The sequence below is a fragment of the Procambarus clarkii genome, chromosome 5 (assembly GCF_040958095.1).
Source record: "Procambarus clarkii isolate CNS0578487 chromosome 5, FALCON_Pclarkii_2.0, whole genome shotgun sequence".
Taxonomy (NCBI): Eukaryota; Metazoa; Arthropoda; class Malacostraca; order Decapoda; family Cambaridae; genus Procambarus; species Procambarus clarkii.
In genome coordinates, this window is record NC_091154.1 from 10,740,950 (window position 1) to 10,758,661 (window position 17,712).

The window sequence follows — 17,712 nt, forward strand, 5'->3', positions numbered from 1 at the left end:
GTACTCTGTGTGTTGTACTCTGTGTGTTGTACTCTGTGTGTTGTACCTGAGTGTTGTACCTGAGTGTTGTACCTGAGTGTTGTACTCTGTGTGTTGTACTCTGTGTGTTGTACTCTGTGTGTTGTACTCTGTGTGTTGTACCTGAGTGTTGTACTCTGTGTGTTGTACTCTGTGTGTTGTACCTGAGTGTTGTACCTGAGTGTTGTACTCTGTGTGTTGTACTCTGAGTGTTGTACTCTGAGTGTTGTACTCTGTGTGTTGTACCTGAGTGTTGTACTCTGTGTGTTGTACTCTGTGTGTTGTACTCTGTGTGTTGTACTCTGTGTGTTGTACTCTGTGTGTTGTACTCTGTGTGTTGTACCTGAGTGTTGTACTCTGTGTGTTGTACCTGAGTGTTGTACCTGAGTGTTGTACCTGAGTGTTGTACCTGAGTGTTGTACCTGAGTGTTGTACTCTGAGTGTTGTACTCTGTGTGTTGTACTCTGTGTGATGTACTCTGAGTGTTGTACCTGAGTGTTGTACCTGAGTGTTGTACCTGAGTGTTGTACCTGAGTGTTGTACCTGAGTGTTGTACTCTGTGTGTTGTACCTGAGTGCTGTACCTGAGTGTTGTACCTGAGTGTTGTACTCTGAGTGTTGTACTCTGTGTGTTGTACTCTGTGTGTTGTACCTGAGTGTTGTACTCTGTGTGTTGTACCTGAGTGTTGTACCTGAGTGTTGTACCTGAGTGTTGTACTCTGAGTGTTGTACTCTGTGTGTTGTACTCTGTGTGTTGTACTCTGTGTGTTGTACCTGAGTGTTGTACCTGAGTGTTGTACCTGAGTGTTGTACTCTGTGTGTTGTACCTGAGTGTTGTACTCTGTGTGTTGTACTCTGTGTGTTGTACTCTGTGTGTTGTACTCTGTGTGTTGTACCTGAGTGTTGTACCTGAGTGTTGTACCTGTGTGTTGTACCTGAGTGTTGTACTCTGTGTGTTGTACCTGAGTGTTGTGCTCTGTGTGTTGTACCTGAGTGTTGTACTCTGTGTGTTGTACTCTGTGTGTTGTACTCTGTGTGTTGTACCTGAGTGTTGTACTCTGTGTGTTGTACCTGAGTGTTGTACTCTGTGTGTTGTACCTGAGTGTTGTACTCTGTGTGTTGTACTCTGTGTGTTGTACTCTGTGTGTTGTACCTGAGTGTTGTATTCTGTGTGTTGTATCTGAGTGTTGTACCTGAGTGTTGTATCTGAGTGTTGTATCTCAGTGTTGTATCTGAGTGTTGTATCTGAGTGTTGTACCTGAGTGTTGTATCTCAGTGTTGTACCTGAGTGTTGTACCTGAGTGTTGTATCTGAGTGTTGTATCTCAGTGTTGTATCTGAGTGTTGTATCTGAGTGTTGTACCTGAGTGTTGTATCTCAGTGTTGTACCTGAGTGTTGTAGCTCAGTGTTGTATCTGAGTGTTGTATCTCAGTGTTGTACCTGAGTGTTGTGTCTGAGTGTTGTACCTGAGTGTTGTGTCTGAGTGTTGTACCTGAGTGTTGTATCTCAGTGTTGTATCTCAGTGTTGTATCTGAGTGTTGTATCTCAGTGTTGTATCTCAGTGTTGTATCTGAGTGTTGTATCTGAGTGTTGTATCTCAGTGTTGTATCTGAGTATTGTATCTGAGTGTTGTATCTGAGTGTTGTACCTGAGTGTTGTATCTGAGTGTTGTACCTGAGTGTTGTATCTGAGTGTTGTATCTGAGTGTTGTACCTGAGTGTTGTATCTGAGTGTTGTATCTGAGTGTTGTATCTGAGTGTTGTATCTGAGTGTTGTATCTGAGTGTTGTATCTCAGTGTTATATCTGAGTGTTGTATCTGAGTGTTGTATCTGAGTGTTGTATCTGAGTGTTGTATCTCAATGTTGTATCTGAGTGTTGTATCTGAGTGTTGTATCTGAGTGTTGTATCTGAGTGTTGTACCTGAGTGTTGTATCTGAGTGTTGTATCTGAGTGTTGTATCTCAGTGTTGTACCTGAGTGTTGTATCTCAGTGTTGTACCTGAGTGTTGTATCTCAGTGTTGAACCTGAGTGTTGTATCTCAGTGTTGTATCTGAGTGTTGTATCTGAGGGGTGCCATCTGTATGGGTGTTAATAGTGTTAGCAAGTCATGAGGGCTACCATTTCTAGTGGCCAAGCTGGGGACAGGAAGCCCTGTATTCACCCAGCAGTAATTAGGACCCTGGTTGTTAACTGATTGGCTGCTCGTGTTCCGGGGGAAAACTAGTAGGGTAAGTAACTATGAGAAAGGGAGAAATTCAACTCCGCTAAGAGGAGCCAGAGGTCGTCTACTTCTACACACACACACACCAGGGTGTACTGACAGGAGCCAGAGGTCGTCTACTTCTACACACACACACACACACCAGGGTGTACTGACAGGAGCCAGAGGTCGTCTACTTCTACACACACACACACACCAGGGTGTACTGACAGGAGCCAGAGGTCGTCTACTCCTACACACACACACCAGGTGTACTGACAGGAGCCAGAGGTCGTCTACTCCTACACACACACACACACACCAGGGTGTACTGACAGGAGCCAGAGGTCGTCTACTCCTACACACACACACACACACACACAGGGTGTACTGACAGGAGTCAGAGGTCGTCTACTCCTACACACACACACACCAGGGTGTACTGACAGGGGCCAGAGGTCGTCTACTCCTACACACACACACACCAGGGTGTACTGACAGGGGCCAGAGGTCGTCTACTCCTACACACACACACACCAGGGTGTACTGACAGGGGCCAGAGGTCGTCTACTCCTACACACACACACACACACACCAGGGTGTACTGACAGGAGCCAGAGGTCGTCTACTCCTACACACACACACACACACACCAGGGTGTACTGACAGGAGCCAGAGGTCGTCTACTCCTACACACACACTCACACACCAGGGTGTACTGACAGGAGCCAGAGGTCGTCTACTCCTACACACACACACACCAGGGTGTACTGACAGGGGCCAGAGGTCGTCTACTCCTACACACACACACACAGGGTGTACTGACAGGAGCCAGAGGTCGTCTACTCCTCACACACACACACCAGGGTGTACTGACAGGAGCAGAGGTCGTCTAATCCTACACACACACCAGGGTGTACTGACAGGAGCCAGAGGTCGTCTACTCCTACACACACACACACACACCAGGGTGTACTGACAGGAGCCAGAGGTCGTCTACTCCTACACACACACACACACACCAGGGTGTACTGACAGGAGCCAGAGGTCGTCTACTCCTACACACACACACACCAGGGTGTACTGACAGGGGCCAGAGGTCGTCTACTCCTACACACACACACACACACACCAGGGTGTACTGACAGGAGCCAGAGGTCGTCTACTCCTACACACACACCAGGGTGTACTGACAGGAGCCAGAGGTCGTCTACTCCTACACACACACACACCAGGGTGTACTGACAGGGGCCAGAGGTCGTCTACTCCTACACACACACACACACACACCAGGGTGTACTGACAGGAGCCAGAGGTCGTCTACTCCTACACACACACACACCAGGGTGTACTGACAGGAGCCAGAGGTCGTCTACTCCTACACACACACCAGGGTGTACTGACAGGAGCCAGAGGTCGTCTACTCCTACACACACACACACACACCAGGGTGTACTGACAGGAGCCAGAGGTCGTCTACTCCTACACACACACACACACCAGGGTGTACTGACAGGAGCCAGAGGTCGTCTACTCCTACACACACACCAGGGTGTACTGACAGGAGCCAGAGGTCGTCTACTCCTACACACACACACACACACCAGGGTGTACTGACAGGAGCCAGAGGTCGTTTACTCCTACACACACACACACACACACACACACCAGGGTGTACTGACAGGGGCCAGAGGTCGTCTACTCCTACACACACACCAGGGTGTACTGACAGGAGCCAGAGGTCGTCTACTCCTACACACACACACACACACCAGGGTGTATTGACAGGAGCCAGAGGTCGTCTACTCCTACACACACACACACACACCAGGGTGTACTGACAGGGGCCAGAGGTCGTCTACTCCTACACACACACACACACCAGGGTGTACTGACAGGAGCCAGAGGTCGTCTACTCCTACACACACACACACACACCAGGGTGTACTGACAGGGGCCAGAGGTCGTCTACTCCTACACACACACACACACACACCAGGGTGTACTGACAGGAGCCAGAGGTCGTCTACTCCTACACACACACACACCAGGGTGTACTGACAGGGGCCAGAGGTCGTCTACTCCTACACACACAACCAGGGTGTACTGACAGGGGCCAGAGGTCGTCTACTCCTACACACACACCAGGGTGTACTGACAGGAGCCAGAGGTCGTCTACTCCTACACACACACACACCAGGGTTGTACTGACAGGAGCCAGAGGTCGTCTACTCCTACAACACACACACACACCAGGGTGTACTGACAGGAGCCAGAGGTCGTCTACTCCTACACACACACACACACACACACACACCAGGGTGTACTGACAGGAGCCAGAGGTCGTCTACTCCTACACACACACCAGGGTGTACTGACAGGGGCCAGAGGTCGTCTACTCCTACACACACACACACACACACCAGGGTGTACTGACAGGGGCCAGAGGTCGTCTACTCCTACACACACACACACACACCAGGGTGTACTGACAGGAGCCAGAGGTCGTCTACTCCTACACACACACACACACACACCAGGGTGTACTGACAGGGGCCAGAGGTCGTCTACTCCTACACACACACACACACACACCAGGGAGTACTGACAGGAGCCAGAGGTCGTCTACTCCTACACACACACACACACCAGGGTGTACTGACAGGGGCCAGAGGTCGTCTACTCCTACACACACACACACACCAGGGTGTACTGACAGGGGCCAGAGGTCGTCTACTCCTACACACACACCAGGGTGTACTGACAGGAGCCAGAGGTCGTCTACTCCTACACACACACCAGGGTGTACTGACAGGGGCCAGAGGTCGTCTACTCCTACACACACACACACACACCAGGGTGTACTGACAGGGGCCAGAGGTCGTCTACTCCTACACACACACACACCAGGGAGTACTGACAGGAGCCAGAGGTCGTCTACTTCTACACACACACACACACACACCAGGGTGTACTGACAGGGGCCAGAGGTCGTCTACTCCTACACACACACCAGGGTGTACTGACAGGGGCCAGAGGTCGTCTACTCCTACACACACACCAGGGTGTACTGACAGGGGCCAGAGGTCGTCTACTCCTACACACACACACACACCAGGGTGTACTGACAGGGGCCAGAGGTCGTCTACTCCTACACACACACACACACCACACACAGGTGTACTGACAGGAGCCAGAGGTCGTCTACTCCTACACACACACACACCAGGGTGTACTGACAGGGGCCAGAGGTCGTCTACTCCTACACACACACCAGGGTGTACTGACAGGAGCCAGAGGTCGTCTACTCCTACACACACACACACACACCAGGGTGTACTGACAGGAGCCAGAGGTCGTCTACTCCTACACACACACACACACACACCAGGGTGTACTGACAGGGTCCAGAGGTCGTCTACTCCTACACACACACACACACACCAGGGTGTACTGACAGGAGCCAGAGGTCGTCTACTCCTACACATACACCAGGGTGTACTGACAGGGGCCAGAGGTCGTCTACTCCTACACACACACACACACACACCAGGGTGTACTGACAGGAGCCAGAGGTCGTCTACTCCTACACACACACCAGGGTGTACTGACAGGAGCCAGAGGTCGTCTATTCCTACACACACACACACACACCAGGGTGTACTGACAGGAGCCAGAGGTCGTCTACTCCTACACACACACCAGGGTGTACTGACAGGGGCCAGAGGTCGTCTACTCCTACACACACACACACACACACACCAGGGTGTACTGACAGGAGCCAGAGGTCGTCTACTCCTACACACACACCAGGGTGTACTGACAGGAGCCAGAGGTCGTCTACTCCTACACACACACACCAGGGTGTACTGACAGGAGCCAGAGGTCGTCTACTCCTACACACACACCCCAGGGTGTACTGACAGGGGCCAGAGGTCGTCTACTCCTACACACACACCAGGGTGTACTGACAGGGGCCAGAGGTCGTCTACTCCTACACACACACACACACACCAGGGTGTACTGACAGGAGCCAGAGGTCGTCTACTCCTACACACACACACACCAGGGTGTACTGACAGGGGCCAGAGGTCGTCTACTCCTACACACACACACACACCAGGGTGTACTGACAGGAGCCAGAGGTCGTCTACTCCTACACACACACACACACCAGGGTGTACTGACAGGAGCCAGAGGTCGTCTACTCCTACACACACACACACACCAGGGTGTACTGACAGGGGCCAGAGGTCGTCTACTCCTACACACACACACACACCAGGGTGTACTGACAGGAGCCAGAGGTCGTCTACTCCTACACACACACACACACCAGGGTGTACTGACAGGAGCCAGAGGTCGTCTACTCCTACACACACACACACACCAGGGTGTACTGACAGGGGCCAGAGGTCGTCTACTCCTACACACACACACACACCAGGGTGTACTGACAGGAGCCAGAGGTCGTCTACTCCTACACACACACACACACACCAGGGTGTACTGACAGGAGCCAGAGGTCGTGTACTCCTACACACACACACACACACCAGGGTGTACTGACAGGAGCCAGAGGTCGTCTACTCCTACACACACACACACCAGGGTGTACTGACAGGAGCCAGAGGTCGTCTACTCCTACACACACACACACACACACCAGGGTGTACTGACAGGAGTCAGAGGTCGTCTACTCCTACACACACACACACACACACCAGGGTGTACTGACAGGAGTCAGAGGTCGTCTACTCCTACACACACACACACACCAGGGTGTACTGACAGGAGTCAGAGGTCGTCTACTCCTACACACACACACACCAGGGTGTACTGACAGGAGCCAGAGGTCGTCTACTCCTACACACACACCAGGGTGTACTGACAGGAGCCAGACGGTCGTCTACTCCTACACACACACACACACCAGGGTGTACTGACAGGGCCAGAGGTCGTCTACTCCTACACACACACACACCAGGGTGTACTGACAGGAGCCAGAGGTCGTCTACTCCTACACACACACACACCAGGGTGTACTGACAGGAGCCAGAGGTCGTCTACTCCTTTACACACACACACACACACCAGGGTGTACTGACAGGAGCCAGAGGTCGTCTACTCCTACACACACACACACACCAGGGTGTACTGACAGGAGCCAGAGGTCGTCTACTCCTACCACCACACACACACACCAGGGTGTACTGACAGGGGCCAGAGGTCGTCTACTCCTACACACACACACACACACCAGGGTGTACTGACAGGGGCCAGAGCTCGTCTACTCCTACACACACACACACACACACCAGGGTGTACTGACAGGAGCCAGAGGTCGTCTACTCCTACACACACACACACACACACACCAGGGTGTACTGACAGGAGCAGAGGTCGTCTACTCCTACACACACACACACACAGGGTGTACTGACAGGAGCCAGAGGTCGTCTACTCCTACACACACACACACACACACACCAGGGTGTACTGACAGGGGCCAGAGGTCGTCTACTCCTACACACACCACACACACACCAGGGTGTACTGACAGGAGTCAGAGGTCGTCTACTCCTACACACACACACACTACACCAGGGTGTACTGACAGGACGTCAGAGGTCGTCTACCCTACACACCACACACACACCAGGGTGTACTGACAGGGAGCCAGAGGTCGTCTACTCCTACACAACACACACACACACCAGGGTGTACTGACAGGAGCCAGAGGTCGTCTACTCCTACACACACACACACACACCAGGGTGTACTGACAGGAGTCCAGAGGTCGTCTACTCCTACACACACACCACACTAGGGTGTACTGACAGGAGCCAGAGGTCGTCTACTCCTACACACACACACACACCAGGGTGTACTGACAGGAGCCAGAGGTCGTACTCCTACACACACACCACCAGGGTGTACTGACAGGAGCCAGAGGTCGTCTACTCCTACACACACACACACCCAGGGTGTACTGACAGGAGCCAGAGGTCGTCTACTCCTACACACACACACACACCAGGGTGTACTGACAGGAGTCAGAGGTCGTCTACTCCTACACACACACACCAGGGTGTACTGACAGGAGCCAGAGGTCGTCTACTCCTACACACACACACACACCAGGGTGTACTGACAGGAGCCAGAGGTCGTCTACTCCTACACACACACACACACACCAGGGTGTACTGACAGGGCCAGAGGTCGTCTACTCCTACACACACACACACACCAGGGTGTACTGACAGGAGCCAGAGGTCGTCTACTCCTACACACACACACACACACCAGGGTGTACTGACAGGGCCAGAGGTCGTCTACTCCTACACACACACACACACACACCAGGGTGTACTGACAGGAGCCAGAGGTCGTCTACTCCTACACACACACACACACCAGGGTGTACTGACAGGGCCAGAGGTCGTCTACTCCTACACACACACACACACACAGGGTGTACTGACAGGAGCCAGAGGTCGTCTACTCCTACACACACACACACACACACCAGGGTGTACTGACAGGAGCCAGAGGTCGTCTACTCCTACACACACACACCAGGGTGTACTGACAGGAGCCAGAGGTCGTCTACTCCTACACACACACACACCAGGGTGTACTGACAGGAGCCAGAGGGTCGTCTACATCCTACACACACACACACCAGGGTGTACTGACAGGAGCCAGAGGTCGTCTACTCCTACACACACACCAGGGTGTACTGACAGGAGCCAGAGGTCGTCTACTCCTACACACACACACACACCAGGGTGTACTGACAGGGGCCAGAGGTCGTCTACTCCTACACACACGACACACACACCAGGGTGTACTGACAGGAGCCGAGGTCGTCTACTCCTACACACACACACACACACACCAGGGAGTACTGACAGGAGCCAGAGGTCGTCTACTCCTACACACACACCAGGGTGTACTGACAGGAGCCAGAGGTCGTCTACTCCTACACACACCAGGGTGTACTGACAGGAGCCAGAGGTCGTCTACTCCTACACACACACCAGGGTGTACTGACAGGAGCCAGAGGTCGTCTACTCCTACACACACCAGGGTGTACTGACAGGGGCCAGAGGTCGTCTACTCCTACACACACACACACACACACACCAGGGTGTACTGACAGGAGCCAGAGGTCGTACTACTCCTACACACACACACACACACCACCAGGGTGTACTGACAGGAGCCAGAGGTCGTCTACTCCTACACACACACCAGGGTGTACTGACAGGAGCCAGAGGTCGTCTACTCCTACACACACACACACACACCAGGGTGTACTGACAGGAGCCAGAGGTCGTCTACTCCTACACACACACACACCAGGGTGTACTGACAGGAGCCAGAGGTCGTCTACTCCTACACACACACACACACACACACACCAGGGTGTACTGACAGGAGCCAGAGGTCGTCTACTCCTACACACACACACACACACACACCAGGGTGTACTGACAGGAGCCAGAGGTCGTCTACTCCTACACACACACACACACACACCAGGGTGTACTGACAGGAGCCAGAGGTCGTCTACTCCTACACACACACACACACACCAGGGTGTACTGACAGGGGCCAGAGGTCGTCTACTCCTACACACACACACACACACCAGGGTGTACTGACAGGAGCCAGAGGTCGTCTACTCCTACACACACACACACACCAGGGTGTACTGACAGGAGCCAGAGGTCGTCTACTCCTACACACACACACACACACACCAGGGAGTACTGACAGGAGCCAGAGGTCGTCTACTCCTACACACACACACACACACACACCAGGGAGTACTGACAGGAGCCAGAGGTCGTCTACTCCTACACACACACACACCAGGGTGTACTGACAGGGCCAGAGGTCGTCTACTCCTACACACACACACACACACACCAGGGTGTACTGACAGGAGCCAGAGGTCGTCTACTCCTACACACACACCACACACACAGCAGGGTACTGACAGGAGCCAGAGGTCGTCTACTCCTACACACACACACACACACACCAGGGTGTACTGACAGGAGCCAGAGGTCGTCTACTCCTACACACACACACACCAGGGTGTACTGACAGGGGCCAGAGGTCGTCTACTCCTACACACACACATACCAGGGTGTACTGACAGGGGCCAGAGGTCGTCTACTCCTACACACACACACACCAGGGTGTACTGACAGGAGCCAGAGGTCGTCTACTACTACACACACACACACCAGGGTGTACTGACAGGGGCCAGAGGTCGTCTACTCCTACACACACACACACCAGGGTGTACTGACAGGAGCCAGAGGTCGTCTACTCCTACACACACACACACCAGGGTGTACTGACAGGGGCCAGAGGTCGTCTACTCCTACACACACACACACACACACCAGGGTGTACTGACAGGGGCCAGAGGTCGTCTACTCCTACACACACACACACCAGGGTGTACTGACAGGGGCCAGAGGTCGTCTACTCCTAGCACACACACACAACCAAGGGTGTACTGACAGGGGCGCAGAGGTCGTCTAATCCTACACACACACACACACACACCATGGTGTACTGACAGGGGCCAAGAGGTCGTCTACTCCTACACACACACACACCAGGGTGTACTGACAGGGGCCCAGTGGTCGTCTACTCCTACACACACACACACCAGGGTGTACTGACAGGAGCCAGAGGTCGTCTACTCCTACACCACACACAAACACCAGGGTGTACTGACAGGAGCCAGAGGTCGTCTACTCCTACACACACACACACCAGGGTGTACTGACAGGAGCCAGAGGTCGTCTACTCTACACACACACACAACACAGGGTGTACTGACAGGGGCCAGAGGTCGTCTACTCCTACACACACACACACACACACACCAGGGTGTACTGACAGTTGGCCAGAGGTCGTCTACTCCTACACACACACACAGGGAGTACCCAGGCTCATGCCTCACGTGTACTTGCAGGGTCAGTAATGCACTATGGACCTTACGCCTTCGCTCAGGACAGGTCAAGACCAACAATCATTCCCAGAAAGACTGCGTGGAGATTGGTCAGAGGCGAGGCTTCTCTGAGGTAAGAACAGGGGGGGGGGGAGGGATGGAGAGAAAGATATATATATATATATATATATATTATATATATATATATATATATATATATATATATATATATATATATATATATATATATATATATGTCAGCATATTAGGTATTTACTATTTTCTGATTTAGGGCTTCTATCCCTCTTACTAATACCTTGCATCAGGGTTCAGCTGGAAGAGGAGTTTCACCAAAAGTCATGTTGTTTTTAGGTGAAGAGAAGAATTGAATAACTGAAGAATATATTACACTAATTACAAAATCGCACACAGTTTCGAACCTCCATGGTTCATTCTCAAGTGTAAAGAAATTACAGAACTCGTTCATTTATACCAGTACGGGACAGGTGATAAAACAAGTACAGTAAAGGAAAAGACAAGGGTCTTTTGTCACGATTACTTTTTGCCAAGATTACTCTTCCAGAATAATCTTGGAATATCCTCGACCCCTAAAGAAAGCACTCAGGGACGTGTCCTTCGGGCGTTCCAGCGTCGTTAATAACGTTGGTTTCCCATAAGCTGACGACGCTTCGCAGGACCTTCCACCTCTTCTGTAGCTTCGGACCAACGCCGACGGTACTGATTCTCTCCCTCGGCCGAGGATAATATGACTACTGCCTCCACTGTTGAGTAATGTTGGCTCAATATCACTCTTCAACAACATCAATGTTTAGTCACGTTACTCACAAGTTGCCTAATTAATACTCACAACTGTCACTGGCCTTACGCCTACAGCTGATCACCAGAAGGTTCCCGGACACTCCGCGTGTGGTGGGGTACTGCTGCTCCTCATCTCGGCCGCTATACTCGCCACGTTAACCACTAATCTGGCCGATTTTCACAGGAGCTGCGGCGCGTCATCCGTCCTGGTCCGTGTCTGGAGAGTCAGTGACCTGAGCTCCAATCCCGCGGCTCGTCTCGGCGCTCGCAGGTGACGTCACAGCAACATACTCGCTGATTGGCTGAGCGCTTGGCCCACTAGCCACTCATATCCTTCGTTATAGGACCTTGAGGCCGCCGTCGCGGCATTAGGCGGGAACCCAAATGTCTCTCCCTCCGCCCAGCGCCATTTTGTCCTGCTTCCTCTCCCTCCTCAATCCTTCACAATTAAAATACGCCCCAAAATCGGCCGCGTATTACTCTCCTTAGTAACGTAAAACATTGTTTAGGTCGTCTGTGATCTTATTAGGTGGGGATATATGTCTCTTGAGGCTGGAGAGTTCTGTTACCAGATGACAATCGTAACACCGGTTACTGACAGGCGGAGTCAGGGAGCTGAAGACTCAACCTCATACAATTTTCTGTGTTCCCCACGACAGTTGGACATTCAGAAGCTGCAGACGTTATACAACTGTGCCAACACCACTCTGGAAGCTGTCGTCACCACCGGGGCCCCTGTCACCACCCCACCACCAGGTAGGTCACCACCCACCACCAGGTAGGTCACCACCCACCACCAGGTAGGTCACCACCCCACCACCAGGTAGGTCACCACCCACCACCCACCACCAGGTAGGTCATCACCCACCACCAGGTAGGTCATCACCCACCACCAGGTAGGTCACCACCCACCACCAGGTAGGTCACCACCCTACCACCAGGTAGGTCACCACCCACCACCAGGTAGGTCACCACCCCACCACCAGGTAGGTCACCACCCACCACCAGGTAGGTCACCACCCACCACCAGGTAGGTCACCACCCCACCACCAGGTAGGTCACCACCCCACCACCAGGTAGGTCACCACCCACCACCAGGTAGGTCACCACCCACCACCAGGTAGGTCACCACCCACCACCAGGTAGGTCACCACCCCACCACCAGGTAGGTCACCACCCACCACCAGGTAGGTCACCACCCACCACCAGGTAGGTCACCACCCCACCACCAGGTAGGTCACCACCCACCACCAGGTAGGTCACCACCCACCACCAGGTAGGTCACCACCCACCACCAGGTAGGTCACCACCCCACCACCAGGTAGGTCACCACCCACCACCAGGTAGGTCACCACCCACCACCAGGTAGGTCACCACCCACCACCAGGTAGGTCACCACCCCACCACCAGGTAGGTCACCACCCACCACCAGGTAGGTCACCACCCACCACCAGGTGGGTCACCACCCCGTGTGACCTACCGGTCACACGGTGTTCCCCTGTGTTCCCCTGTGTTTCCCTGTGTTCCCTTGTGTTCCCCTGTGTTTCCCCGTGTTCCCCTGTGTTCCCCTGTGTTCCCCTGTGTTCCCCCTTGTTCCCCTGTGTTTCCCTGTGTTCCCTTGTGTTCCCCTGTGTTCCCCCGTGTTCCCCTGTGTTCCCCTGTGTTCCCCCTTGTTCCCCTGTGTTCCCCTGTGTTCCCCTGTGTTCCCTTGTGTTCCCCTGTGTTCCCCCGTGTTCCCCCGTGTTCCCATGTGTTCCCCTGTGTTTCCCTGTGTTCCCCCTTGTTCCCCTGTGTTTCCCTGTGTTCCCTTGTGTTCCCCTGTGTTCCCCCGTGTTCCCCTGTGTTCCCCTGTGTTCCCCCTTGTTCCCCTGTGTTCCCCTGTGTTCCCCTGTGTTTCCCTGTGTTCCCTTGTGTTCCCCTGTGTTCCCCCGTGTTCCCCCGTGTTCCCATGTGTTCCCCTGTGTTCCCCTGTGTTCCCCTGTGTTCCCCCGTGTTCCCCTGTGTTCCCCCGTGTTCCCCTGTGTTCCCCTGTGTTCCCCCGTGTTCCCCTGTCTTCCGATGTGTTCCCCTGTGTTCCCCCGTGTTCCCCTGTGTTCCCCTGTGTTCCCCCGTGTTCCCCTGTCTTCCGATGTGTTCCCCTGTGTTCCCCCGTGTTCCCCTGTGTTCCCCCGTGTTAACCTGTGTTCTCCCGTGTTCCCCCGTGTTCCCCCTGTGTTCCCCCGTGTTAACCTGTGTTCTCCCGTGTTCCCCCGTGTTCCCCCTGTGTTCCCCCGTGTTAACCTGTGTTCTCCCGTGTTCCCCCGTGTTCCCCCTGTGTTCCCCCGTGTTAACCTGTGTTCTCCCGTGTTCCCCTGTGCTTCCCTGTGTTTCCCCGTGTTCCCCCGTGTTCTCCTGTCTTCCGACGTGTTCCTCCGTGTTCCCCTGTGTTCCCCCGTGTTCCCCCGTGTTCCCCCCGTGTTCCCCTGTGTTTCCCTGTGTTCCCTTGTGTTCCCCCCGTGTTCCCCTGTGTTCCCCCGTGTTCCCCCGTGATCCCATGTGTTCCCCTGTGTTCCCCCGTGTTCCCCTGTGTTCCCCTGTGTTCCCCCGTGTTCCCCTGTGTTCCCCCCGTGTTCCCCTGTGTTTCCCTGTGTTCCCTTGTGTTCCCCTGTGTTCCCCTGTGTTCCCCTCGTGTTCCCCTCGTGTTCCCCTGTGTTTCCCCGTGTTCCCCCGTGATCCCATGTGTTCCCCCGTGTTCCCCCGTGATCCCCTGTGTTCCCCCGTGTTCCCCTTGTTCCCCCGTTTTCCCCGTGTTCCCCCGTGATCCCCTGTGTTCCCCCGTGTTCCCTTTGTTCCCTGTGGTTTCTCTGTGTTTCCCCTTGTTTCCCTGTGTTTCTCTGTGTTCCCCTGTGTTTCTCTGGGTTCCGTTGTGTTCCCCTGTGTTCCCCTTTGTTTGTCTGGGTTCCACCCCTGTGTTCCGCTGTGTTTCTCTGAGTTCCCCTGTGTTTCTCTGAGTTCCCCTGTGTTTTTATGTGCCCACCTGTGTTCCCTTGTGTTCCTTTGTGTTCACCTGGGTTGTTTTGTTCCGACAGACAGGTGTGAGGACCACAATGAACACTGCGCCACCTGGGCGGGGCTGGGGGAGTGTGGGAAGAACCCCACCTGGATGGGTGTCAACTGCCGCCAAGCTTGTCATCAGTGTGGTAAGTGGTGGGCTGGGGGGGGGGTAGGAAGGTGGGGCCCAAGAGCTCGATCCTGCACACACACACATGCACGTACACATACACAACAACATGTTCACAAATGACCAACGACCGGAAGGTCTTTGAAAAGGTTGGAGACGATAGCCTGGAGAACGCTATACCTAACCTACGTGAGACCATTCCTGAATGTGCAGCATCAACATGGCAACTGTTGTGGGTTGCATGTTAGGGTGAGGTCGGGAGTTGGCCTGGCGCAGACAATCGTGAAAATGATGTCATGAAAATAATCTTCAATCCAAGTTAACACCAGCAGGCTCCGTCACAACATTAACACCAGGCTCCGTCACAACATTAACACCAGGCTCCGTCACAACATTAACACCAGCAGGCTCCGTCACAACATTAACACCAGGCTCCGTCACAACATTAACACCAGCAGGCTCCGTCACAACATTAACACCAGGCTCCGTCACAACATTAACACCAGGCTCCGTCACAACATTAACACCAGGCTCCGTCACAACATTAACACCAGGCTCCGTCACAACATTAACACCAGGCTCCGTCACAACATTAACACCAGGCTCCGTCACAACATTAACACCAGGCTCCGTCACAACATTAACACCAGGCTCCGTCACATCATTAACACCAGGCTCCGTCACAACATTAACACCAGCAGGCTCCGTCACAACATTAACAACACCAGGCTCCGTCACAACATTAACACCAGCAGGCTCCGTCACAACATTAACACCAGGCTCCGTCACAACATTAACACCAGCAGGCTCCGTCACAACATTAACACCAGGCTCCGTCACAACATTAACACCACCAGGCTCCGTCACAACATTAACACCAGGCTCCGTCACAACATTAACACCAGGCTCCGTCACAACATTAACACCAGGCTCCGTCACATCATTAACACCAGGCTCCGTCACAACATTAACACCAGCAGGCTCCGTCACAACATTAACAACACCAGGCTCCGTCACAACATTAACACCAGCAGGCTCCGTCACAACATTAACAACACCAGGCTCCGTCACAACATTAACACCAGGCTCCGTCACATTATTAACACCACCAGGCTCCGTCACAACATTAACACCAGGCTCCGTCACAACATTAACACCACCAGGCTCCGTCACATCATTAACACCAGGCTCCGTCACAACATTAACACCAGCAGGCTCCGTCACATTATTAACACCACCAGGCTCCGTCACAACATTAACACCAGGCTCCGTCACAACATTAACAACACCAGGCTCCGTCACAACATTAACAACACCAGGCTCCGTCACATTATTAACACCACCAGGCTCCGTCACAACATTAACACCAGCAGGCTCCGTCACAACATTAACACCAGCAGGCTCCGTCACAACATTAACACCAGGCTCCGTCACATCATTAACACCAGGCTCCGTCACATCATTAACACCAGGCTCCGTCACAACATTAACACCAGCAGGCTCCGTCACATTATTAACACCACCAGGCTCCGTCACAACATTAACACCAGGCTCCGTCACAACATTAACACCAGCAGGCTCCGTCACATTATTAACACCACCAGGCTCCGTCACAACATTAACACCAGGCTCCGTCACAACATTAACACCAGGCTCCATCACAACATTAACACCAGCAGGCTCCGTCACATTATTAACACCACCAGGCTCCGTCACAACATTAACACCAGGCTCCGTCACAACATTAACACCAGCAGGCTCCGTCACATTATTAACACCACCAGGCTCCGTCACAACATTAACACCAGGCTCCGTCACAACATTAACACCAGGCTCCGTCACAACATTAACACCAGGCTCTCGTCACAACATTAACACCAGGCTCCGTCACAACATTAACACCAGCAGGCTCCGTCACAACATTAACACCAGGCTCCGTCACAACATTAACACCAGCAGGCTCCGTCACAACATTAACACCAGGCTCCGTCACAACATTAACACCAGCAGGCTCCGTCACAACATTAACACACAGGCTCCGTCACAACATTAACACCACAGGCTCCGTCACACATTAACCACCAGGCTCCGTCACAACATTAACACCAGGGCTCCGTCACAACATTAACACCAGCAGCTCCGTCACAACATTAACACCGAGGCTCCGTCAAACATTAACACCAGCAGGCTCCGTCACAACATTAACACCAGGCTCCGTCACAACATTAACACCAGCAGGCTCCGTCACAACTATTAACAACACCAGGCTCCGTCACACATTAACACCAGGCTCCGTCACAACATTAACACCAGCAGGCTCCGTCACAACATTAACACACCAGGCTCCGTCACAACATTAACACCAGCAGGCTCCGTCACACCATTAACACCCAGGCTCCGTCACAACATTAACACCAGCAGGCTCCGTCACAACATTAACACCAGGCTCCGTCACAATCATTAACACCAGGCTCCGTCACAACATTAACACCAGGCTCCGTCACAACATTAACACCACCAGGCTCCGTCACATTA

The 17,712-nt window shown here is 53.2% G+C and overlaps 1 protein-coding gene across 1 annotated transcript in view; it reads left to right on the forward strand.

Moving 5' to 3' along the window:
• The window catches only part of LOC123761790 (zinc metalloproteinase nas-4), a 57,879-nt gene that overhangs the window by 27,351 nt on the left and 12,816 nt on the right, over positions 1 to 17,712 (forward strand). Inside the window, 4 exon segments of the mRNA XM_045748001.2 lie at positions 11,223 to 11,294; positions 11,297 to 11,331; positions 12,677 to 12,773; positions 15,086 to 15,196. Coding sequence (XP_045603957.2) covers positions 11,223 to 11,294; positions 11,297 to 11,331; positions 12,677 to 12,773; positions 15,086 to 15,196 — 315 coding nt within the window.